Genomic DNA, 26086 nt, shown 5'->3' with positions numbered 1-26086 from the left:
CACACACACACACTCACAGCGGACCAAGTGCAAAAGCAGAGTTTGAAAAGTAACCACGTCACTGGTAAAGGAGACTGACTTACTAATCTTAAGTTGACCACTGGAAAGACAGAAACCTGTTGGGACTCTCACCAGGGGAGAAGCATGGGTGGGCATCACTTCTGCAATCTCGTTCTGCTTGCCTACGCTAACACTTGGCAGGCACAACTCTGGCCATCACTCTCTAACCTGTCAGCCCCACACAGCACACCCCACTCCATTGGGCTGTAGCCACATAACAGTACCAGCATGCGTGTGCTGCCCCAGCCCCACAGCCCAGGACCAAACAGCCAGGAAAGCCCCCACTCCACCCCAACGTAACCGCAGCACAGCCAGCTGGGAGACCACGCTTCCCTAGTTACCCTCCACTCCTTGGCCTCAGCCGATCAACAGCTGGTCGAGTGTCTCACCCCCTTCACACAGCCACCAGGGATCCACCATTTTTGAGGGGTACAAGAAGCCCACAAACTCCCTGGGAGACAGACCATTGTGCCCAAAGGGACTGTGCCCCTGGGACCCACCAACTGTCTCCTATGTAAGACTACTCCTTCAAGAATGGGAGAGGAAGCTGTTTCACCTAGTACAGAGAAACACACACAGTCAGGCAAAATGGGGACATGGGAATGTGTTCCAAATCAAAGAACAAGACAAAACTTCAGAAAATGACCTTTTGTTGGAACACCTTATTTCCTGAGTTGGGCTGGTCTTGCCCAGAAGCCAAAATCCCTCTAGGAAGATTCAAGGGCTTGGGTAAATGTTGATTCAATTGACTGAAGACTTTTTTCTGAATCATGCAGGGTATTGACGAGATGCAGAAATGTAAGAACAACCTGCACCAAAATTTTGCAATTATCTCAGATTGCTCTAGAGTTCCACTGATTTCTAAAGAAAGGAAATGGTTTTGTTGAAAGCAATTCTAAGACTGCAATTTAAGATTTCATAACCCTGAGTTTACTAATTCCACAAATATCAGCTTGAAATGCTGAAGTGTAAAAGTCTCACATACGATATCCAATGATAAAACATCTTTTCCTGGGGCGCCTGGGTGGCTCAGTGGGTTAAGCTGCTGCCTTCGGCTCAGGTCATGATCTCGGGGTTCCGGGATCGAGTCCCGCATCGGGCTCTCTGCTCAGCAGGGAGCCTGCTTCCTCCTCTCTCTCTCTCTCTGCCTCTCTGCCTACTTGTGATCTCTGTCTGTCAAATAAATAAATAATCTTTAAAAAAAAAACAAAAACAAAAACATCTTTTCCTCATAGCCATGGAACCAAATCACAAACCCAATATAAACAACACTTTTTTTGTTTTGTTTTGTTTTTAAATTGATGAGAAAAACTGACAGTTCCCAAATTCACAAAATTCCCAGGTTTAAAACATCATTTGAGAAAAAAATTCTTCACAATGAATTTTTGGAGATAGCTTTCTGTATTTAATAATTCAAGAAACCCAGGTTCCAGGGCCTGGCACTCACCAGGTCCCGACGACGGGCACTCACTACCGCTCTAGATGGAGTGCAGATGGACAGATGACTTCTAAAGTCTGTTCCTGCAGCACAATACCTTTTGTTTGTCCTTGGTTTTAGACTAAACTGTCAAAGAGGATCTGATATGCAGATTTCATGTTATCGAGAATACCAAGTTGATACATTCTCTGCAGTTTCTCAAGACTCTTGTACAGACACTTTCAAAGCTGAGGATGCCGAAGAATCACCCCAAAATCTGAATTTCAGAGCCCCCCTCCCCAGAAGTCTGAATCCACCCATCTCGGATAGAACTTGGCAATCTGCCTTCTCAAACTTCCCCAGCAATTCCCATGTGAGTGGCCGCCACCACCCCCGGACACCCGCCAGGGCCTGACTGAGCAGGAAGACGCACGGGTCCATCTGATGATCAGTCTACGCCCGCTGAGTTAACAGTCATGAGTTAACAGTTAACAGTTCACTGTAGAGAGAGGGAAAGAAAAGAACAAAGCCACAAAGACATGAGTCTGTTAGTTGTACAAGGACAAGGAGACAAATCTGGGAAGAGAAAGAGAGAACAACAGAATTGCTTGGAGAGTTGCTCTCCTACAGAGCCACGGCCAAGGTCACGGTCACGTAAAGACACCTAGGGACCAAAGCTGTGCGTTACTGGTGCAGGCAAGCGAATGTGGTTACTGGACACGCTTTGAAAACACCAAATAGACAACCTATTACTTCTCTGACTGCTTCACTGGGGCTTTAGGGTCACACCCACATGGGTAAAGCTTCCCATTCCCTAATGTGACTGCATACCTACTATCCAATTCCTGGGGAGAGTCTTGCCGCCCCCCCCCCCAATTGGCCTGTGGTCGGACCTCACCAGTGTCTGCTCGTCGGTCCACTATGGGTTATTCTCTCCACCTTGATGATTTAAGAAATGTTCTCACTGCAATGTTAAAAAATTTGTAAATCGACATATTTCAGATAAAATTTTTAATTGCTGGAGAGACCCAGACCCTTCATGGGTAGAAGTAATTGTAGGCAGTTTACACTGATTCTAAGTGTTAGTTGTTGATATTTAATTCAAAATAATAACAAGAAAAACAAACAAAGTATCAATTAAAATATCCAGCTAACCGAAAGAGAAGACGTCACCTATGGAATCACTGGACTGGGTCTCATAACGCAGATCCTGCTAATCGGCCCAGCTCTGGTCCTCACCAGCACCACACACACCACAGCAAACTCACGCTTACTCTAGACAGGAACTAGAACAGCTGGAAAACACTTGGGAATTAAAATTCTACTAGATCTTAATTTCTGTTTAAATATTAAATTGCTTAGGACATTTTCACAGTTAAAGTTTTCTCCTATTTTTCTGACCAAATTCAAAATTCCACATCATTTTTTTCTAAGCTACATGCCCCTCGTTTTCTTAATCTGGAGAAAACGCTGTCACTGCACAATTACCAACAAATGTAAACATAAAAAGAAAAATTAAGAGGAAATTTTTAAAAACCACGATTCCTAAATAGAACTGCTTTTATTAAAAGAAGGGTCTCCTACAATTGAACTCATTGCAGATTCCTTCAGCACCTAATTTCTTTAAGAAGAAAAACAAAGCAAGCTTCTACATGACAAAAGCTAACTTTCCATGGTCCTTTAGTGTCTATGATGATTAATGAACTTGCATTTGCTTTATCCTGTTTATTAGATTTTGTGACAAATGAGTGAAGATACACAATAACTAAAATCCATCCTTAGAAACCAATGAAGGGAAAAACCACCAAACCCAGATTCCATATAATAAAAAGGCACATGAACACATACCCACAGATATCTCCTTTCCTAAACACATGTGACCTTATAAAAATTCTACCTTTTCTACTTGTTTTATAAAAATCGTACCCTCTGATTCAGGAATGGTATAGAAATACGTCTATGATGGCTATGTATAAAAATTATAAAGTAGCTGTAAGTTTTTAGTCTGTACTCCTTCAATTGTATATAACATGTAATCATATTTATATGTATATATACATACATATTACATGTACATTTCATGAGTGATTTCATTGATTTACTTATTTACCACTTCCTGCTGGCTTTATGAGATATGAAAACTTCCCAAAATTGTTTGCAGAATTTTGTGTGTGTGTATACATGTCTGTATTTTTCTCAGGAGAGGATTCAGAGCTTTAGGTGCTAAAAGGGATCCATCCAACAAAAGCAAAGGTTAAGATCTACTGTCCTAAACTGTGGTTGTTACTAGTCCTGATGCTTCCATGAGTTTACCGTAACTTCTTTTACGACTCCCCTATTGTCACCATTTTGAATTTACAAAATGCTGCTTTATAAATAATGTTGAAATGAGACCGCTGTCACTCAACAGCTGGTTATTTACTAAGGCTGCACCTTCGCGAACACAACTGCTATGTCATAGTCACACACAGCAACACTCAGGGCTGCACCACAAACACCTCTGAAAGTAAGGAGCTGTGGTGTGCACGAACCTCCTCCCCCGAGAGCTGTCCTTCACTAGACCGGAGCCCTCCCGCCTGGCTGATACTACAGAAGGCAGTGAAAGGGAGGGAAAAAGAACATTAGGCAGAGAAACACAGTAATAACCTCGAGACTCCAGACACTAAAAGGATAGTAAAGTTCTGAACAACATTACAGCAAGAAGCTTGATCATCAAGATGAGAGGACAGATTCTGAGGTATCTCTACATATGTACAGACATGTAGATTACCAAAACTGACCGAATCAATAACCTTATAAGAGTGAAAGAAGTTGAATTTCTGTTGTGCTGCAGCTGATCTCATTTGTTTACCTGCTGTAAATATACACAACTGCAGCCATGCTCTCCTCCCACTGGCCAGCCCGTTCTTCGGGAGAAATCACAGGGATGATATAGTTGAACTTCATTCATCACATGGATTCCAGAACTCTCCAGAACCCTCTTCTGTGTGAATCCACAATTGTGTCAGGTGTCCTACTTCTTCACCCTGAAAACATCCTGTAGCCATTTCACAGAGTAAATCTGCAGGCAATAAATTCTATTTGTGTTTGTCTATGAAAAACCTTATGTCTTCCTCTGAGGCAGACGTTCTCCCGGGTACAGAGCCAGGGTCAAGAGGTTCTCCAGTGAGGCCCGCATGGCTCCAGAAGAGAAGGCAGCCCGGGGAATAGGCTCGCTCCTCTGTGTTCTGGTGGGACAAAGTTCTCAGGATTTTAGACTTTTGTTTTGACATCCAAATTTGTGCACCTCTTGGGACTTTTTCCCTCGGGGTGGTGGAGGTCACCTGCAATGGTGCTCTTTGAGCTTCCCGGACTTGTGGGTCCCAGTTACCCCGCAGCCGCGCTGTGTGACGTTGTCCCGCAGAGTTGGTTACTTCATGGTGTGTCTTTCCTGCTCTGGGTCCTCCTGTGTCTCAGTCTGGGTAACTTCTGTTAACCGATCTTCAAATTCATGTGTTCTCTCCTTGGGGTTTCAGGTCTACTAGTTGGCTTGAAGATTTTCTTCTCCATTAACAGGTTTTATTTCTAGTACTTTCAGTTTCTCCAGTCTTACAATTTCTCCACCACTGCTGAAATTAACTATTGGGTTTTCCATCAGAACCTTTAGCACACAGATTGTAATTATTTAAATCACCCAGTGGACCGTTCCGACCCCCACGTGCCATGGGAATCTGGCCCCACTGACTGCTGGGGAGATGAAGCTGTCAGGAGCGCGGCCTGCATCCTTGCGTGGGGCAGGCCCTCGTGCCCGGCTCTGCTGGTGAGAGCGGAGTAGCTCATGGGGAGCACAGAGGCTTGGGCAGCTTTGATGCATGGGAAGGGGCATGAGGCCTTAGAACAGGGTCACCGTTCAGCCCAGGGTTGGGCAACCTTTGAAGATTGTTGCTAGCATCCCCTGGTCACACTGCAGATTCCGAGCTCCTGGGGAGGTGCTCTGACTGAGGTTGGGGGCCAGTAGGCCAGTGAGGCTGCCATCAGCATCTGCTCCCCCTCACGATGAGGGCTCCTGGTTCTGTACCTCACAGAGAGTTGGTCACCGGTGACCCAGCAGGAGCACCAAACGGTCCCTCATTACTCACTGTCAGCCCACCGTCTGCCATTCTGACTGCGCCTGTCTTCAGCGGACATGGTCCCCCAGGGCTGAAGATCGGCCTTCTCAGAGCCCCGTTTCTGTCCCCCTGCAGCTCTAAGGCAGGCCCAGATGTGACCCCTGCGCACAGGTCTGGAGGGTTTTCTACCCGATAATACGCCTCCAGGAAGTGCTCTGCGTCCCCCCTCACAGACCTCCCGGCTGGGGGATCCCTGGCACTTGGGAGCCGGGACTCCCCAGCCTGCGGGCAGGGCAGAGACCGGGGCACTCTTGTGGAAAACCAGCCTTCAGCCCCAGGGGATGCGACCTTATCACTGCTCCCGCCCTTGGAGCTGCAATCTGCACGGGCTTCTCCCGCTAACAGAGGGTGCAGGGGTTTCTTCCTACTGCCTTCTACCAGGGGCAGTGTTTCGACAATACCCTAAGGGTGATTGTGTTGCTCCCCCTCGTTGTCTTGGTCTTTGGCCTCCTCCCCTGAGATGGAGGCTTCCGTTCCAAAAGGCAGACAGGGGCAGTTCCATGCGCCTCCTTTGCCCACAGGAACTCTGTTCTGTTGCCCCAGGCCCTCCCCCGGAAGGAGGTGCTGCGGAGGGATGATGAGAAGTGGCCTGCCAGGAGGGGAGATCCAGGTCACATGGTCCAGGTCCGGCCACGCCTGCTGCTCTCACCTCCCCACAGGTCTCAGCCGGCCAGCGCTCATCTCTCTCTGGTGGGTCCGAGAGAAGTCACGACCTGTCTTGTTTGTTGGAGGAAGAACAATGCTCCCTCCATCCATCTCCATCTCTCTCTAACTCACTGCTGGCCACAATGGCCCTCCTTCGGTCACAAGCACGGCCGCACGAGGGAAAGATTTCGGATGCTGCAGCGTATCTAACCGAAGACAAACACACCCTCTGGTCTCCATGTGTGAGCTCGGACCCAGGGAAGGGGTCTGCCTCCACCGCCCCGGGAAGAGGCCCTTCTTTGCTTAACTTTGGTGCAAGGAAACGAGATGTGGAGAAGACAGCAGGAGGACACGTCATCCTTCGATGGTCATCCATCGAACTCCAGAACATCAAATAATGCGGTAAGCACCGTTTCCTGAGGACTCTTCTAGTGATTTCATACGTCTGGGCAGACAAGTATTAATTCATGGACGATGGCAGAGTGAGAGGGTCTGAAGCTCCGCTCACCCAGCCAAAAGCCACACATGAAGCAACTCCCTCTGGAAACAGCCTGAGTCTGGCAGACCAGATCCTCCATGGCTAAAGGCATCGAGAAAAGGCTCCATGGAGAAGGTCAGGAGGGAAGGAGCCCCCACAGGGAACCAATCCATCGCGAGGTGGCAACCAGAAGCAGAAGGGATACCACAGGCCAGCAGGGAGACACTCACTCCCCAAGAAGGGCCAGCCTCAACCTGGGCCCTGGCCCCAGGGACCCGCACCGACTACAGAAGCCCCCACCACGTCTGGCTGTGAAACACGGGCGAGGTTGGCCCCGGGGGTGTAACAAAGGGGATAGGAGGGTTACAGTCACAGAGTCATGAGGTCATGAGCATGGGGAGCGGGGAGGGAGGTGGCGGGGGTGGCAGAGACAACGGGTGAGTCACTAGATTCTCCCTCTGAAACTACAAATACTCTGTGTTAATTAGTTGAATTTTTAAATAAAGAAGTAAGAATTTAAAAAACAACAACAAAAAAATAAGAAGTACCTAGGGTGTAAGTGAAGGAGATTTCCTCATTTTCAGACTTGTGCAGAGAGGCGGGACCCATAGGAGCTTCTGTGGGGGAGAAGCTGCGAACGAACATCACTGTCCTTTCCTCACAGGAGCCCAGCCGGCCGGGCCAACTCTGACAGCACAGTCCTGCCGGAACCCCTGCCCCGCCCCGGCATCCATCGGCCTGCCCAACCCCAGCGCCCTACAAGGCACCCTTCCCAAGTGGCTCCCAAGCTGCCACACCTGCTGGGCAGCCCAGTGGTGACCAGCTGGCCCACGGGGCACTGTCTCACCACACCCTGCCGGCAGCCTCCACAGGAACCCGTACCCACCCAGAGACACCACGGCCCCACACAGCGCCAGTATGCACACATCTGTCAATAAGCAGTTTAAACAGCGCTGGACTAAACGTTCTAATCAAAAGACGGAACGTCTGGATTAGAAAAAGTAAAATCAAGACCCACGTATATGCTGACTTTAAAAGACCTCAAGACACATACGGAGTGGAAGGAACTGAAACAGATAATCCATGAAAATAGAAGAGAAAACCACAAGTCAGTAATAACACTTAGATCAGACAATCTATACTTTAAAACAGACTGTACAGAAGAGACGAAGAAGGGTGCTAAATAAGGATAAAGGGATCCATCCAACAAGAATATAATAACTGTACACATTTATGTACCCAACATAGGAACACCTAAATATATAAGCCAAATAATGATAGACATAACGGATCATATTTATTCAGTAACAGTAGAGAAGAGGACTTTAACAGCCCACTTACATTAATGGGTAGATCAGCCAAACAGAAAGTCAGTAAGGAGACACCAGCTTTCAAGGGACTGAGCAGATGTAAAGAGAATATTCCATTCCAAAAATGGAGAACACATATTCCTTTCAAGTGAACATGATTTATTCTCCAGGAAAGATCACATGTTCAAACACACAATTTTCAGTAAGTTGAAGACAACTGAAATAACATCCAGCACCTTTTCCAAAGGCAACAAAAGGAAGCTAACAATCAATTACAGTTAAGAAAATGGAAAAAGCAAACAAACAAACCTGAACACACAAAGGCCAACCATGCTAATAAACAACCAATGCATCAATGAAGAAAGAGAAGAGAAAATAAAATACCTCGAGACAAATGAAAATGGAAACACAATGGTTCAAATTTTGGGGGAAGCAGCAAAAGCAGTTCGAGAAGGGAAATTTATAGAGATTCGGGCCAACCTCAAGCAACAGGAAAAATCTAACTTTCCTAAAGGAACTGGACAAAGAACAACAAACAAAGCCCTAAATTAGTAGAAAGAAAGAATATAGAGCAAAAAATTTTTTTAAAATACAGATTTAAAAAAATTAACAGAGAAGATCGATAAAATTAGGATCTGACTTTCTGCAAAGATCAAACGGTAAACTGTTGGCAGACTCAAGAGTAAACAAAGAAAAGCTTCCGGGGAAGACAGTGGGACAGGAGCCCCAGCTCATCTCGTTCCACAGATACAACTAGGTAATACCCCCTCCCCGTTAAGTGACCCAGAAAACAAGCCAAAGTCACAGCTACACGCAGACAAGAGGCCACACTGCAGAGAGCAGGAAGGGCAGAGTCACAGTCGGGAGCTGGAGGACCCGGGTACAGTCCGTGGGGGCATGGAGAGGGGCGAGGAGCCACACCAGGCACCCCAGATATGGGGGACCCATGAAGGGAAGATGAATTCCATTAAAAGTCAGCTTTGAAAACCAGAGGGGCCTAACTTTGCAAATTCTTACTGTCAGTGGAGTTCAACACCTGCAACTCCAAAAACCGGAGCGCTCAGATCTGCGTGACGCAGAGGGCAGTGGGAAACTGCCCACTCTTGAAGACACAGCCCCATCCACAGCTTGAGAAGACACAGCCTGGAAGCAGCACCCTGGGCACCACTTCCCTCCCCTGCTGTCCGGCCTACACAGGGGCCGCCGGCCGGCATGAGCACAGCTCCACAGCTCACCGCCTGGTGTGCTGACCGTGCAGCCCAAACCCACATCCTCCCACAGACAGCCTCTGTGCACGGGCCTGGCCTCCAGAGCTCCCCTCACAGGACACCCTTGCAGCCCTTGCTGACACGGCCTGGCCCACCCCTGTGCTCTAGCAGATGCATCCTCTCCAACCCCACAGGCCGGGTCCTCGGTGGCTGCAGGTTCCTTAGCAGCAGGTCCTTCACTAGTCCCTTGGCTGAGGCCCTCACGAAGATGGGCCATGGGCTGGCTCTGCGCCAGCAGCACTGACACAGGCCGGAACCCCTCCACAGGGTCCCCTGCCCCAAGGAGAGGGAAAGAGAACCACACATGCCAGTCAGACAGCAGCCCCAGCAGTGGGCTGGTTGCTGGTCTACCTGCAGACACTGCCCACCCGCGACAGTTTCTCAGGGGACAACACAGGGAAAATGCCCTGTGCTTCAGGACTACTGCATCCCTGACAAATTCTAGATTTGACTCAACACAAGCCCAGACTGGCCAGGCATAGTCACCGCAGACAACAGGACTCAAGACAAAAGCATCGTAGCCACAAAAGGAGGGTGCGTGCCACACACACAGAAGACACCCTAGAGACACCGGGGCCGGCATGAACCCACACACAGGTCAGTGCGATGAGACACACAGCCCAAAAACAAACCACAACTATGGCCAACTCATCTTCAATAAAGCAGGAAAGAATGTCCAATGGGAATAAGACAGCATCTTCAACAAACAGTATTGGGATAATTGGCCGCCACATGCAGAAGAATGAAACTGGACCATGGCCTTACACCACACACAAAAATAGACTCAGAATGGACGAAAGACCTCAATGTGAGACAGGAACCCATCAAAATCCTACAGAAAATACAGGCAGTAATCTCTTTGACGTTGGCCATAGCAACATCCTTCTAGATAGGTCTCCTGAATCAAAGGAATTAAAATAAAAAATAAACTACTGGAACTTCATCAGGATAAAAAGTTTCTGCACAGCAAAGGAAAAAATCAAACCTGAAAGCCTACAGAATGGGAGAAGATATTTGCAAGTAACATAACCAATAAAGGGTTAGTATCCCAAACCTATAAAGAACTTATACAACTCAACACCCAAAAAATAAAGAAACCAATTAAATAATAAGCAGAAGACCTGAACAGACATTTCTCCAAAGAAGACATCCAGATGGCCAACAGACACGTGAAGAGATGCTCCACATCACTCGGCATCAGGGAAATACAAAGCAAAACCACAGTGAGATTCCAGCTCACACCAGTCAGAATGGCTGAAATCAACAGGTCAGGAAATGACAGGTATTAGTGAGAATATGAAGAAAGGGGAACCCTCCTAGGTTGTTAGTGGGAACGTAAGCTGGTGCAGCCACTCTGGTAAATGGTATGGAGAGCCCTCAAAAAATTAAAAACAGAGCTACCATATGATCAAGCAATCGCACTACTGGGTACTTAGAAGAACAAAGCACTAATCTGAAGGGACACACACACGTTCACAGCAGCAGCATCTACAACGGCCAAATTACGGCAGCAGCCCAGTGTCCACGGACCGATGAACAGATAAAGGAGGTGTGGGGTACAGATCCACAATGGGATATTACTCAGTCATTAAAACAAAATAAGGAAGAGATCTTGCCATGTGCCATGACGTGGATGGAGCCGGGGAGTATGATGCCGAGCGAACTAAAGCAGATACAGACAAGTACCATGTTATTTTACTCAGCTGTGGAATTTAAGAAACCAAACAAACATGAGCCAAGGGGGGAAGAAAAGGAGAGGCAAACCAAGAAACAGATTCTCGACTCCAGAGAACACACTGCTGGTCACCAGAGGGGAGTTGGGGGGCATGGGGGAGCCGAGGGATGGGGATGAAGGCGCGCCCTGTCCTGATGAGCAGTGGATGACGTGGAGAGCTGCTTAATCACTGTCTCGCACGCCTGAAAGGGATATGACGCTGCGCGTTACAAACACTGGGATTAAAATAAAACACTTTTAAAAATGTTGCCTTAATATAATCACAGGAGGGAAAAATAAATATATTTTGGAGGAAGTGATAGTGCTCAATGTTATTTTACTAATTTGAACAGTTGTATTATATAGAACTCTTTGGCTCTTCTAAAATTTATTTAAGGCAGAGCTGGAATTTACTGTGCTAAATAAAAGGAAAATGTTAAGCAACAGCTTGTGGGGTCTGATGTATCAAATCAGACTCCATGTTTTCTGCACAGCAGCTCCTCTCCTCAGTTACCTGAGAGCTGATCATACGCTGAGACGAACGAGCTATGTTGGCAGGGAGACCAAAGAAACTCGGTTTGTCGTCCTCTGGAAGCTTTTCAATGACGGCACGATAGTCCTGAATGTGGAGAAGTGAAAAAGAGCTTTTCTATAAAGACTGAACATAGAACCACTGAAATCAGAAAGAACAGATACTGGGAAATACTAAATCTCTCATTACTCATATGTTCACATTTTCTAGGTAAATCTAACTTTCAGTCTATGTAATACTTAGTTGTGGACAAAGGATACTCTTGGTCATGACTTCTTCATCCCTAAATTTCACAAATACAGCATCACATAATTTAATTCACCACATTCAAAGGGACCCTGCACTGATTAAAACAAAAATACTTAAATGGCCATGGCTCCTACATATAAGATATCATGTGAGACGTTTTTAGGAAAGCCCGAACCTACCCGAGACTCATCTGCAGAGTGAAGTTCTGCTTATTCCAAGAAGAGTCCAGCTATCCTCTGAGACTTACAGAAACCCCAGGGACCCACACACACATGTTCTGCTGAGTGCGCACTGCTTTGCCAATCACGTTACATGAAGCAATTTCCCCGAGAGTCCTCAGTCGCTGGTGAGGTGCGCTGAAACGCACTGACAAGCCCATCATTTCCTCCCAGAATTACTGCAAGTGTTGCATGCGATCCTTACCAAGCAGGCGTCTGCAGTTACTGACTCCAAACTCTAGACAGGAAACTCAAATGTAGACCAGGAGGATTTATTCACTTTAGCTCAAGGGTAAGAATTATTCCGTTTGCTCGCTGGCATGCAGAGGGGTCCTGCATATTTGCCTACACTGTTGCAGCTGAACTAGGAGAAACAGCTGTCTCCTCCCCCTCCTATCACCTTTCTCAGCCCCAGCAGCTGCCTGTGAAGTCCTCCCAATGCAGTGGCGGGACTTCAGGAAGCCCAGGGCCTGTAAACATGTCATATTTTGGAAAGATGGGCTGTCTTTTGAAATTTTCCCACCCTTGACTCAACACCTGTTACTTCTTCAGGGTGTTCAATCACAACATATCCACGTATGCATCAGTATGTGTGTATAAGAGCCTGTGGGCGCACACTTACGCACGCGTGTGTATATGTGGGGCAGGGGACAAGCAGGTGTTCTCACCCTCCTGGGAAATGCTGGCTTCCTCCTTCTCTAGAACTCTTAGACGGAATCTTTTTTTTTTTTTTTAATTTTTTATTTTTTATAAACATATATTTTTATCCCCAGGGGTACAGGTCTGTGAATCACCAGGTTTACACACTTCACAGCACTCACCAAAGCACATACCCTCCCCAATGTCCATAATCCCACCCCCTTCTCCCAAACCCCCTCCCCCCAGCAACCCTCAGTTTGTTTTGTGAGATTAAGAGTCACTTATGGTTTGTCTCCCTCCCAATCCCATCTTGTTTCATTTATTCTTCTTCTACCCACTTAAGCCTCCATGTTGCATCACCACTTCCTCATATCAGGGAGATCATATGATAGTTGTCTTTCTCTGCTTGACTTATTTCGCTAAGCATGATACGCTCTAGTTCCATCCATGTTGTTGCAAATGGCAAGATTTCATTTCTTTTGATGGCTGCATAGTATTCCATTGTGTATATATACCACATCTTCTTGATCCATTCATCTGTTGATGGACATCTAGGTTCTTTCCATAGTTTGGCTATTGTGGACATTGCTGCTATAAACATTCGGGTGCATGTGTCCCTTTGGATCACTACATTTGTATCTTTAGGGTAAATACCCAATAGTGCAATTGCTGGGTCATAGGGCAGTTCTATTTTCAACATTTTGAGGAACCTCCATGCTGTTTTCCAGAGTGGCTGCACCAGCTTGCATTCCCACCAACAGTGTAGGAGGGTTCCCCTTTCTCCGCATCCTCGCCAGCATCTGTCTTAGACGGAATCTTAACAATGATTCTCACAAATCATCCTACAGATATAAAACTCATTCTCTGTTGATATCCTTCACTCATTCCAGAATGGCTGTGAACTTTTCTCATGCATTCTGGCTACAGTCTCTCCCCTTGATGCCCCAACTGTGCACAGACGTGTTTCCTAAATGACAGCTACACATCCACACTAAGCTGTCCTCCCTTGGATGCAGAAAAATATACACCAAGGGATACCATTTAAATGGTGCTCAAAAATAGGCAAAATTAATGTGAGATGGGGTGCCCAGGTGGCTCTGTGGGTTAAGCATCCCTGCTTTCAGCTCAGGCCATGATCTCAGGATCCTGGGATTGAGCCCCACATTGGGCTCCCTGCTCAGTGGGGAATCTGCTTGACATTCTCTCTCTTCCTCTGCCCTCCCCCCACTTACAAACACTGTCTCTTTCTCAAATAAATCCATCTTTTTAAAAAAAAGCTAACATAGGCTGTTAGAAGCCGGGATGATGTCTCCTTTGTAGGGGGGCGGGCAACGACTAGAGGGGACACAAGGAGGACTTCCGGGGAGCTGGTCACACTGTTTCTGGACCCCAGCACTAGTTCCACTCCTGGGTTCAGTGTATAAACATTCACTGCACATTTCTGTAGCAGTTTTATTACTCAGTTTAAAGTTCACAGAGAGAGGGAGGCCAGTGAATGCACAGTGTGAGGTAGCTGAGCCCCGGGATGCCCTCCTGCTGGCAAGTCCGCCCCAGAGACGCCCACAGTGCCTGCACAGTCTGGAACAGGGCCACCCGGGGCGGACAGATAGGCCAGGCTCTTACTTAATAAATGAGTGAATGAATGAAAGATACTGAAAAACAAAACAGACGGGATACTTAACAGGCAAGATATTCAGTAACATATACAACACTAGTTTTCAAACTTTGACTTTTGACAATTATGTCACTGAAACAGAAGAACTTTCTCAAAAAATACTTGGGATGAGAGAAAAATCCCCAATCCTGTGAGAAGAACTATGTAACTGAATATGTATGTATGTGATCATATCATTCCAGGTAATAAAAGCATTATTTGGACATTAAGCAAAGATAAGTTTGTGGCAAAATACATTAGAATTGAAATCTTTGGGCCATAATTAGCACTATTTTCTGGAAAAGATGACTTCATTCTACAAGACTTTTGTAGGATGAGTCAGGGAGAAAAGCTCCAGCCAGCTAAGATAAAGACATGTCCACAGAAACACCACGCTCAAAGCCAGCTCAAAGCCGTCCCTCACACAGTCAGACCTGATTCAACTCACCAGCCAGAAAGTGAAGATACAGGTGTTAGGGATCTGATTAGGGATCGGATCCCAGGGCTCGCTCAGGCCCACTAGAACACACAGGCTCCCTCCTTCCAGAACCTCCTGGTCTCACCTCTCGAACATCTTCCTAACCAGCAACTCTACCCTATTACCATCAAGCCATCCCTAAGTACCCAGCATGGACAACACACTTCACCAGAGTTTACACGGCCAGGCCAAGTACGGCCATAGCAATCATCTGTATTTGAGAATGAGAATTACTTGTGCATTTGAAAAGAAACATGTATTTAAGAGTTTAAGAAAGGATTCAAGTATCTGGTAATATATTAAAAATGATGACCTGTACCCCTGGGGATAAAAATATATGTTTATTTAAAAAAAAAAAAAAAGAAGGGAATCTTTCTGCCCTTCAACGGACGAATGGATAAGGAAGATGTGGTCCATATACACTATGAAGTATTATGCCTCCATCAGAAAGGATGAATATCCAACTTTTGTAGCAACATGGATGGGACTGGAAAAGATTATGCTGAGTGAAATAAGTCAAGCAGAGAGAGTCAATTATCATATGGTTTCACTTACTTGTGGAGCATAACAAATAGCATGGAGGACATGGGGAGTTGGAGAGGAGAAGGGATTTGGGGGAAATTGGAAGGGGAGGTGAACCATGAGAGACTATGGACTCTGAAAAACAATCTGAGGGGAATGAAGTGGTGGGGGGTTGGGAGGTTGGGGTACCAGGTGGTGGGTATTATAGAGGGCACAGATTGCATGGAGCACTGGGTGTGGTGCAAAAATAATGAATACTGTTATGCTGAAAATAAATAAATTTAATTAATAAAAAAAAATGATGAGTTTTACCTACCAGAATGCTGCAGGATTTTGGTAGAGATAAGCAATACGGAAAAACACTTTTCTTATTCCTTTGGTTTAAAACATCAGTTATTGAAGAATTAAAAAACTGCTTCAGGTATGACTGAAGAACTCTAAGGTCAAAATAATTATCTATGCGTCCGCCATAAATAGCATTTTCAAGTAAACCATGTAGAAATTCCCACTGCACATCTTTGGTACCTATAATTTTAAAACATACTTTTATTAGCTTTATTTCTAGGATATTAGAAATGGCCTAAGAAAAAAAAACCTAAAAAAAAAAAATTCCCATTAATACCAGAGTCGACAACTATCAGAACTTACCATCAAAGAGCCTGTCAATAATGCTGTAGCCAGCACGAAGATCTGATAAAGAAAACTCATAAAACTTGGTCCAACCCTACAAAATAAATGTACAAATATTAAAGAACTATAGTGTTCACAAATATATATGTATGCATCATGACCTTATAATTTTAAGGATGTTTAAAATATGCTAAAAAAATAAAAGGGCCATCCCTGAAAAAATAAAAATAGCAACTCTAAGGTAACAATAATTTTTTAAAAGTAATTGATTGACCTCCATAGCATGCCAAAGACTTTTAATACTACAGTTTTTATCGTTTAGTATTGTGGCAATTCAGTCATACAACAGATTGGTAAATTTTTGAGCTTAAGTATGATGTATGCATGTCAAGTACACATGACAACCGAAATATTACAAAAAATTTTTTAAAGGCCCAAAGGCATATAGCATTATTCCCTATACGTTTCACCCATGAAACATTCTTGTTGGAATTATAAATTGAAGTTAATAACTACAATGCTTGTATAAAAAGAACATTAATAGAGCGCTATGATTTATAAAAATATAAAAGTAAAACTTTTGATGGCACTTCCATTAACTTCAATTAGTTCAATGTACTACGTTGGAAACTAAAATCTTTTTAGACTTTAATAGTATTTAGGAGCACCAACACAAATTTCATTCATCTGTTAATCACTTAAAACAATGTTTATTAAATGCATATTATAAGTAAAGCTCTGTTTTAAATCTCTAAGCGAATGAACCCAAACATCAATAATCCCTGTCCCCAGGTCACTGTCAGTCAAAGGTGGGGAAGGGGGAAGCGGGCGGACACAGTCCAGCACTGGCACACACCTGCAGGACAAGCTACAGTGCTCTCTGGAAGGAAACAGACTTGATACACACAAAAAGGAAGTCTGACTCTAGCTAAGGGGTAAGGCAGGGCCTCCTTGTTGGGGACAGACAAGAAGAAACACGTACATGGGTAGTCAGGACAACGAAACTAAAGAATGCGTGTACTGTGTGGTCATGGCAGATGAAGACACCACAAAGAGAGTGTTAGGAAGGCCTTCCAGTGGCGTCACCGGTGCGGAGAGCCACTGTAAGAACGCAAGGCTTGGAAGCGTTCCATGAGCTCCAAGAACAAAAGTATCCAACTGAAGGTGGCCGAGTGCCTGTCCAGTCCGCGCAAATACAGCAATGGACAAAGGAGACCAAATCTGTGCTCCCGAGAAGCTTACATTCTAGTACTTGGGTCCAGAGTACGTGGGTTTTCAGTCCTTTTCGAAACAAACTGGTAAGTCACAGAAATCGCTGCACACATAAGCCTAGACCTTAGGGAACCGATCTGAGCTAGATCTATGAATGTGGGGGTCACCAACGCTTGGATCCATTTGTTTACATTTATAGATCTTATAAAAAACACAAGAGGTTGAAACCTTGCTAAGAACTGAAGATCTGTGAGATCCATAATGTGCTCATCACAATTAAAAAACTTCCCGTAATATTTTAACTATATTTCCTACCAACTCAAAATAAAGCCTTATTAATAATATTTCTTCTATTACTCTACTAGACCTTATTTGTGAACGTTGATTTAAAATGTTTTCAGTACTTTAGGGCACTTGGGTGGCTTAGCTGTGAAGCATCTGCCTTTGGCTCAGGTCATCATCTCAGGGTTCTGGGATCGAGCCTCGCATCGGGCTCTCTGCTCAGCGGGGAATCTGCTTCTCCCCTTCCTCTGATGTTCCCCCTGCTTGTGCTCGCACACTCTCATTCTCTCTCTCAAATAAATAAATAAAATCTTGAAAAAAATTTTTTTCAATACTTTAAAGATTAGTATTGTAAACTCTCAGTATCGCCTAATAGCAATTTCCCAATGAGATTCCAATTCTAAAACGGTAAGAACTAGTCTCTGAGTCACACTGTTACTGACGTACAGGTATGTGAGGAAGGATTTCAAACACATGGAACAAAACATTCAAAAGGTAGTATTTGCTAATTGTGTCACGGTTTCTAAGCCGAGTGGTGAATCGTGGAGGGGCTCTCTAGAGAGCCCATGGAATCCTGCTCAGCCCACCTGGAAACCCAGGCGCCATGGGAAGAGTTCTGCAAAGATGAACGGGATGAAGCCTGTCATCAAGGTGCTCATAGTCTAGGACAAATGACGAGACGACCAAGAAGGACAAACATCAAATAAAAACATCAGATGAAGTATGGTATGTGTGTGGGAAACAGGAGGTTAATTCTGCAAATACAGCACCCTGGTGAAAAAGAGCAAAACATCATCTGCTAATGTGAGGAACGAAAACTAAGTTGACCTGGTGGTAGAACTGGGTAACCTTCATTTCTAGAAGTTGGTGATTAGATGAGGAAAAGAAGGGAAATAGAAAGAGTCTGTGGCGTGCATATCCCTGGGACAGTGCCTCTTGCAATTAATGCGAGTTCAGGTTTTGACTGGGTTTTCCTCTAATTTCATCATTGACAAGAGAGCAACTTAACGTGTTCAAAAAAAAGTGACACTTCTAAATATTTTATGTGTGTAAAAGTAAACTGCTCTAAAAAGAATACTTTGATAGCATTTACAATTTCCTTAAATTATACATATTTTTGGACCCCAACATCCCAAGGCAGGAATTGCCACTGTGAGGAAACCTGACATGAGACAGGTGCACGGATCTCACTGTAGCAGAGACTGTAGCAGAGACGGAAGGAGAATGTATCTATCCAGCCCACAACACAGAACTCCCAGTAAGGGTTCGATACTGTGAGGACAACCAGTATCTAAACGGTTACTAAGATTTAGAAATCTCTGAAATGTGTTGGTTAATAAAGCAAAATGCAGAACTGTGTTCCTAAAGTGGTGCTACTAGAGTTAAAAAGAACACATGCGGGTCTACAGACACACAACACATGCTGTTGACTTATACGCTCCTCCTGAAGGACCCCAAGGACTGGGGAATAGTGGTTGCCCTGGGGATGGAAGGAGGAGACAGGAGACAGGACGGGCGGGTGTGGGGGGACTAAAATTTAGTTGCAAATCTTCTCATAACTTTTTTTTTTTAAGATTTCTTTATTTATTTGACAGACAGAGATCACACGTAGGCAGAGAGGGAGGCAGAGAGAGTGAGAGGGAAGCAGGCTCCCTGCTGAGCAGAGAGCCCAAAGTGGGACTCGATCCCAGGACCCTGAGATCACGACCTGAGCCGAAGGCAGAGGCTTAACCCACTGAGCCACCCAGGCGTCCAACAGATCTTCTCATAACTTTTTAATTTATGTTATACACGTGTATTGCTTCATTAAAAAAAAAATCTAAATTCATTTAAAAAATATTCCTTTCTTTGGGGCGCCTGGGTGGCTCAGTGGGTTAAGCCACTGCCTTCGGCTCAGGTCATGATCTCAGGGTCCTGGGATCGAGTCCCGCATCAGGCTCTCTGCTCAGCAGGGAGCCTGCTTCCTCCTCTCTCTCTCTCTGCCTTCCTCTGTGCCTACTTGTGATCTCCCTCTGTCAAATAAATAAATAAAATCTTTAAAAAAAAAAAAAAAAAAAAAAAATATTCCTTTCTTCAATGATGGGCCATGATGGTCACTGTGGTTCCTGCCAGGATTACTCTTGAGGGCTTTGAAGGAAGGGGGGGCCTGGCCCCCAACAAGCTCCAGAGCATCTGAGGTGCGGCTCTGTCAGCAGGTAATGCCATCACGACTCACTGGGCTCCTTGGGCAATTGAGGACAGTGGGCGCACCTTTCCTTTTGAGTGTAGCTTGCAAATTCTGTGCAACAACACGCTGCTGTTTTTAGTCACTAGCTCAGCAGTCTGACAATCTTTACCGAAAGGCAACATGGCTTCTAAACTTTCACTACTTCGTCTAATCCCCGCGACAGAGGCGCATGCGAGGAGTGTCCCCACCATGCAGCTGAGCTGACGCGACCAGGAAATCTGGAGTCAGGACTCGACCCCAGGTCTGCAACTCCCCACGACACTCTCACTCTGACATGAAAGTGACACAGAGAGAGAGAAAGGCTCAATCAGGGGCGGCGGGGGGGTGCGGCTCAGGAGGAGACAGATAGATGCAGGCGATGCTAAAACCAGACGGGAGAAATTGAATCTGCCATGATGCAATGTGTGGCCTTGACATCCAGCAAGAACGGAACGTGGCCCAGCTCAGACCGTGCGGCAAGGGGCAGATGTGGTCACAACCAAAACCTCTGGCAACACCAAGCAGCGTGAACTCAAAGACCAGGAGGAAGTCTGGAGAACGAGCGGGGGAGGGGCTCTGGGAGGAGGCTGGGGACGAAGGCAGGGCTTTCCTTCAGGACCAGAGCAGGAAACGTGCACGGTTCCGCACGCGGACAACAAAGCCATCTGATGGGCCAGAGGCAGGATGCCGAATCATCCCACTTACTTGTTAGGAAAACAAGACCGGCTGCCCCGTGGACAGAGCAAACACAGGAGAAGGTGACCTTGGACAACAGAACAAGTAAGGGGTGAGGCAGCCTGGGAAAAACAGTGGAGAGAAATGTCCAGATCTCAAGCGTACTTGGCCAGGAGAATGCACCGGCTGGGCCGCTGAGAAAAAAAGATGGCGGGAACGGTCCCCAGGAGCCCAGTCTCAGGACACGGCTATCCGTGGCTTCCACTGAGGGCAGTACACCACAGGAAAACTACGCTGAATTCAGGTCTGACCTCGGAGATGACTGTGACCTCAGAAATGACACCTAACCATCACTGAGGGCTTATGACGGGTCACACCTTGTTCTGAACAATGTCATTCAGGGACGTGAACTACGTAACTGTACGCAGTCCACAAGGCGAATGGCACAGACAGAATTCGAGAGGGACAGTTAGGACTCATGAGCCAGATTATGAAGTGATCCCATTCATTTCCACTAAGTCGTAGAAACACTACTACACAACATGCACAGCTTACAACATGTCCAAGACGTTCTAACTCACCTGCGGGATGTAATTTCTTCTTTCTTGACACGCAGCATGAAACCATGCAAAACTAAAGAGAGCGTGAGCTCGAGGTATGTTATCTTTTTTGTTGATTTGCTCTGGAGTCCAAGACTCGTAAGTGCGCATTAAGTTCTTCTTCAAACCTGGAGGTGACTAACGACAAAAAATTGACATCCTAGTGTTTTAAATCTTACAGACGAAGTTAATATTTAACATATTTAGAGACATTTTAATAAAGCAAAGTTTTCACTACTACCCATTTTTGACTTACCATTGTGCTACTTCAAAACGTACATATCTAAAACCAGTTTTAAACTCCTTGTACTTAACAGTTCCGATCAATTATAAATTCAAACATTTTCAAATTCAAAAACTCTAAAACCAACAATATTCAAAACAACTAAATGAGTTTTATATGATTATTGAGGGAATTTACTGAAACCAAATTGTCATTTACACAATGAACTTGACACTGACTACTATGTGGCCTGTGGTTTTCAGGTTCATAGAAGGTTCGTCCTTTCCGGGGAGAAAGACATTTCTACAGAGTGAGAAAACAACAAACAAACAAGCAGAATCCCTATTACCAGTTTTAAAAGCTTTAACTCAGTTCATTATTTTATTCATGACTTTGACCAGCTACGCACTAACACTGCAAACATACAGTCTTGGATACACCAGGCTTGGACATTATGTGTCCGGAGCACAACGGGCTGAAAAAAGGAAAACGACGCTGACCATCGGACAAGCGTGCTGACCCACCGTGGCGCTCATCTGCGTCCCCTGACGCCGAGTGATGCTGAGCACCCGCCCATGGCTCTGTCGGCCGTGCGCGTGCCTGGAGAAACGTCTGTGCAGGTCCTCCACCCACTTACTACCTGAGCGGACCGCTGGGAAGGACACCCTGGTGTGCTCCATGCGACTGGTGTTCGTGACAGGAGCTTCAGGAGGTGCGAGCAGACCACAGCACCTCCCGCCGCGTGACCTGGGCTTCCTGCCTCCTTACCTCATAGGTGATCTTCAGACTTGACTGCAGTAGGATGGGGGTGAAATGGGGGTGAACCTCCGCCGTGAGCCACAGGCGAAATGTATCTTTAGGCTGAAGAGTGTTCAATTCCTTGTGTACAAAAACAGCAACAAGAAAAATCTACTTACACACGCTAATTTCCACTTTATAAATATATTATTTTTTTTTAAGATTTTATTTATTTATTTGTCAGAGAGAGAGCGAGCGAGAGCAAGCACAGGCAGACAAAGTGGAAGGCAGAGTCAGAGGGAGAAGCAGGCTCCCTGCGGAGCAAGGAGCCCGATGTGGGACTCGATCCCAGGACGCTGGGATCATGACCTGAGCCGAAGGCAGCTGCTTAACCAACTGAGCCACACAGGCATCCCTATAAATATATTATTAAGTAAAATTTCCTTCTCAGATCTTTCTGTGACATGCTGATACATTTCATTCTGTTGCTTATTTGCTCTGTGACCTGGGGTCTAGGACCAACACCAGCTCTAAGCAAGGACGGTAACAGTCTGCACCACGTACGACGCTCGTCACGGTGCCGACGCACAATGTTTGCAAAGTAAGTGTTAGCGGCCACCGAGGCCTCAGCCAGACCCCTGTGCGGGGCTCGGGGTTTCACTGCTTCCGTTCATGCCTCCGCTGGGTTCTCTAATGACATCACTTCCTTCATTACCAATTTTTGTTGTATCCTATTGCCTACAATGCAAATTCAAAACTTCGGGGGTATAGCTCAGTGGTAGAGCATTTGACTGCAAAACTTCACCACACAATTTCCTCTGCCCATGCCGTGTGCCTTGGTCGCTCATTCCCATGTTCATGCGTGTCTTTACAAATACTCCTCTTGCTACCTGTACTCTCTCTGGAACCTGACACGTTCTTCCATCTGTCCATTTAAACATCCTGTCTCAGAGGGACGTCTTCTGAGGCCACAACTGAGCTCTGAGAGTGCCCTGTCTCTTCTAAACCAAGTTCCTCTGACAGAACAGGTACAAATTTTGTATGCAACCTGCACTTAGGGCAAGTGCTGGCTTTTTTCTGTACTAAACTAGTGCTTACAGAATAAAGGAATAAATGAATGACAGAAGAACGGTCAAGAGTTCTAAAAGAATGAGGTCTAAAAATTACTTTAATAAATATAATCTATGTCTGATATTAACATTATTATAATGTAAAATGCAGAATAAAAGTAACAAAAAAACTGGCTTTGGTAAAAACATTGTACATGCATAAAATTGTAAATTATAATACATACTATTATGCCACAGAACAGTTACCATCATATTCTATTTATACCACGTTTATCTCAATCTACCTTTTCTAGAACTGGCAGCCAAGACACCACCAGATGTAAGTTCTTCAAACACAGCCAGTCCCCATTTCGGGCACATTCTTTCAGCATCTGAATAGCTAAATCAGCTTGACCTTGACCCATAGCAACCTGCAACAACAAAATGAAAAACAGTACTAACTACAGATGTGATAATATGTCACAGAAGAGATTCAAATTAACCTGTCATACATACTGAACTCAATTATTTTGATGAGCGTTCTAAGTTTTTAGTAACACTGTTGCCATTTCCAACAGCTGTTTTTGTCCTTCAGCAATAGCAGATTTCTAATACTTTCATGTTTATTATCATTATAGGTCTGCAAGTTTCAGAACAGTATAAAGAATTCCAGAATAGTTGTGTTTCACATTCCCCTATTTCCTGCAATCCTTACGCTCTCAGACATGAACCATAAAAAAAAAAAAAAAAAAAGGAAATTTTATTTAACTGTCATCTTGAATTCTTTGAGCATTTAATCATTAATGTTTAACCATTAATATTAATGTTTAATCACTACCACTTTTTGAAATTTACTTCTGATTTTCCCAACTCCGCACGTCTGGCTCTGCTCTCTAGCCACAGGTATAATGCTGTGATGGTGGTATTCCCTAGCCGTCCACCATCCAGTAAATCCTCATTGCGGCAAGGACTCTCCACTCTGCCCACTGCTCCTCTAGGGCTGCTCAGGGTGGGGCGGGGCGGAGTGGGGTGCAGCAAGGAGAGAATAAAGACAGAGAGGCAACGGGCATCCCAAGTCCACCAGAATCCCAGTGCGTGTTTCCTGGCGCTGCCGACCGCTATGCGGAGGACTCTCAGGCAGGGCCCAGTCCGCCTCATATAGCAGACCAGCTGCAGGCGTATTCCAAGCAGGAGGGCCTGAGCGCACGGACAGTGTGCAAGCTGCAGGGTCAGAACCCGCAGGGGTAAGCCAGCAGCCCCAGGGGGGCTACACCCCACAGATCATGTGCAGTTGAGACCCCTGGAGTGTTTTTAAAGGGCCGTTTCCGGCAGAGCCGCATACCAGGACAGGCGGGTGCGTGTGTAGGAACTTACCAATACACACAGGGAGAGTCCTAGCTCCAGCCTCTTACTGGATACATGGTCAAAACACTTTCAAGACGATGGTTATAGATCACTGCAAACCACAGTGATTTCACAAATCAGGACTCAACCGATACCAAAAGACTGAGATTATTCCCTGCATATTCTCAGATCACAATGTCCCATAATGAATACAACATAGCATTTCATTGCTTTTCAGTTGACTTTTACATGTATTGATTTTGTTTTTCAATTCGACTATAATGTTCTTGAGAGTGGGAACCATGTCTAATCCACTGTGTACTAAAGCATACAATAACACAGGTAAGAAATAGTCATACTGACTTTTTTAAAATTTCAAGGTCTAACCCCGAATAAAGCAAATAGGAGGTGAAACAAAGTGCTTGAATTGTTTTGATGCACTTACTAGTTTGCCATTATTAAAATGCAAAATAAACCCCACAAAAAAAACCCCAAAAAACAAAAAATGGAAGTACAGGCATGTACAACAGAATCAGAGAAAAGGGTAAGCATTTTCCTCAATGGAAATGACAGCTAAATACACACAACTCATCATTTCCCATAAAGGATAAATTATATGAAAAGAGCTTAAAGATTCATAAAACCTCAGAAAAAAATATTTACTATAAAAATAAATTCTTTAAAAAAAGTACAACAGGAAAATGTCAAGAAGATGGTGAGCCGCACATCCCCTCTGAAATGTCACAACTTCTGCAATTAAAAATTACTATTTTGGGGGACAGATGGATGGCTCAGTTGGTTAAATGTGTACCTTCAGCTTAGGTCATGATCCTGGGGTCCTGGGATCAAGCCTTGCATCGGGCTCCCTGCTCCCCATGGAGCCTGCTTCTCTTTCTCCCTTTGCCCCTTCCCCTACTTGTACTCTCTCTCTGTGTCAAATCAATAAATCTTTTAAAAACATTAATTTTTTGCATCAAGAATGTATTAGCCGTAGCATATATAACAGCACAGCAATAAAACTTTAACAGAATGAAGAGTAATTATGTCCATGTTGAAAGACTTTACTGAATTTAACAATTTTGCAGGCTCAGTACACCAAAACTGACAGGTTTCAGCTGTCAAACCTATCTGTGGACCCAAACAGCTTTGCCCGTTGCTGGAATCGGTGCCAACAGAAAGGGGGTGCAAAGCAGGCCCCTCCTGCAGGCTCCTCCCTGACGGCTACGAGCTGTCCCCCAGGGGCATCAGGACACCCCAGCCAGGGCAGAAGCAGATGCCCCGCGAGAGCCACCCCAACAGTGGGCCCAGCCCCCTGCTCCGTTGCTGCCTCCCGCCCGGGCCCCACACAACACGCGACTTCTCCATTTGCTGCTTCATCATCACAACGGTCCCACTGAAAGCGGTTTATTTATTCCATTGTCAAAAACTGATAGTAAGTTAATATTGCTCTGGCCAGCATGCAAGCGGAGTAGCACAAAGGAGGCCATCGGAACAGGGTAGAGCTCCTAAATTTACCTCAGAGAGAATGGTGTTCGACATGACCTCAGTTTCACTCACAAGTTATGCAGTTCAGCCTTTGCTGGTAAATACTGCTGTGATTTATTATAAAAGCATCCAAGTAAAATTTAAAAATTATTCTCAAAAGCTTAGCAAATATATTAGTTTCCTGTTACTGCTCTAACAAACCACCACAGTTTAGTACCTTAAAACCAGACAAATTCATTAGCAGGTTTCTGGAGACGACAGCCCCACCTAACATCAAGGAGTCTGGCTTTACCACACGGCTGGGTCTCCTG

At 45.2% G+C, this 26086-nt stretch overlaps 1 protein-coding gene across 4 annotated transcripts in view; it reads right to left on the bottom strand.

Moving 5' to 3' along the window:
- Positions 1-26086, bottom strand: part of DYNC2H1 (dynein cytoplasmic 2 heavy chain 1) — a 256629-nt gene that overhangs the window by 77366 nt on the left and 153177 nt on the right. For all 4 annotated transcript variants that reach the window (XM_045077504.1, XM_045077505.1, XM_045077507.1 and 1 more), the window contains 6 exons: positions 23252-23377; positions 21928-22038; positions 20919-21074; positions 15981-16056; positions 15649-15857; positions 11555-11659 (listed from right to left, as the gene is read on the bottom strand). In XM_045077504.1, the coding sequence (XP_044933439.1) occupies positions 11555-11659; positions 15649-15857; positions 15981-16056; positions 20919-21074; positions 21928-22038; positions 23252-23377 (783 nt within the window). The remainder of the gene's footprint in view (positions 1-11554; positions 11660-15648; positions 15858-15980; positions 16057-20918; positions 21075-21927; positions 22039-23251; positions 23378-26086) is intronic.

The sequence above is a fragment of the Mustela putorius genome, unplaced genomic scaffold, assembly GCF_011764305.1.
Source record: "Mustela putorius furo isolate JIRA1106 unplaced genomic scaffold, ASM1176430v1.1 tig00000198_pilon_pilon_pilon, whole genome shotgun sequence".
NCBI lineage: Eukaryota > Metazoa > Chordata > Mammalia > Carnivora > Mustelidae > Mustela > Mustela putorius.
This window is presented reverse-complemented; position numbering and strand designations above follow the sequence as displayed.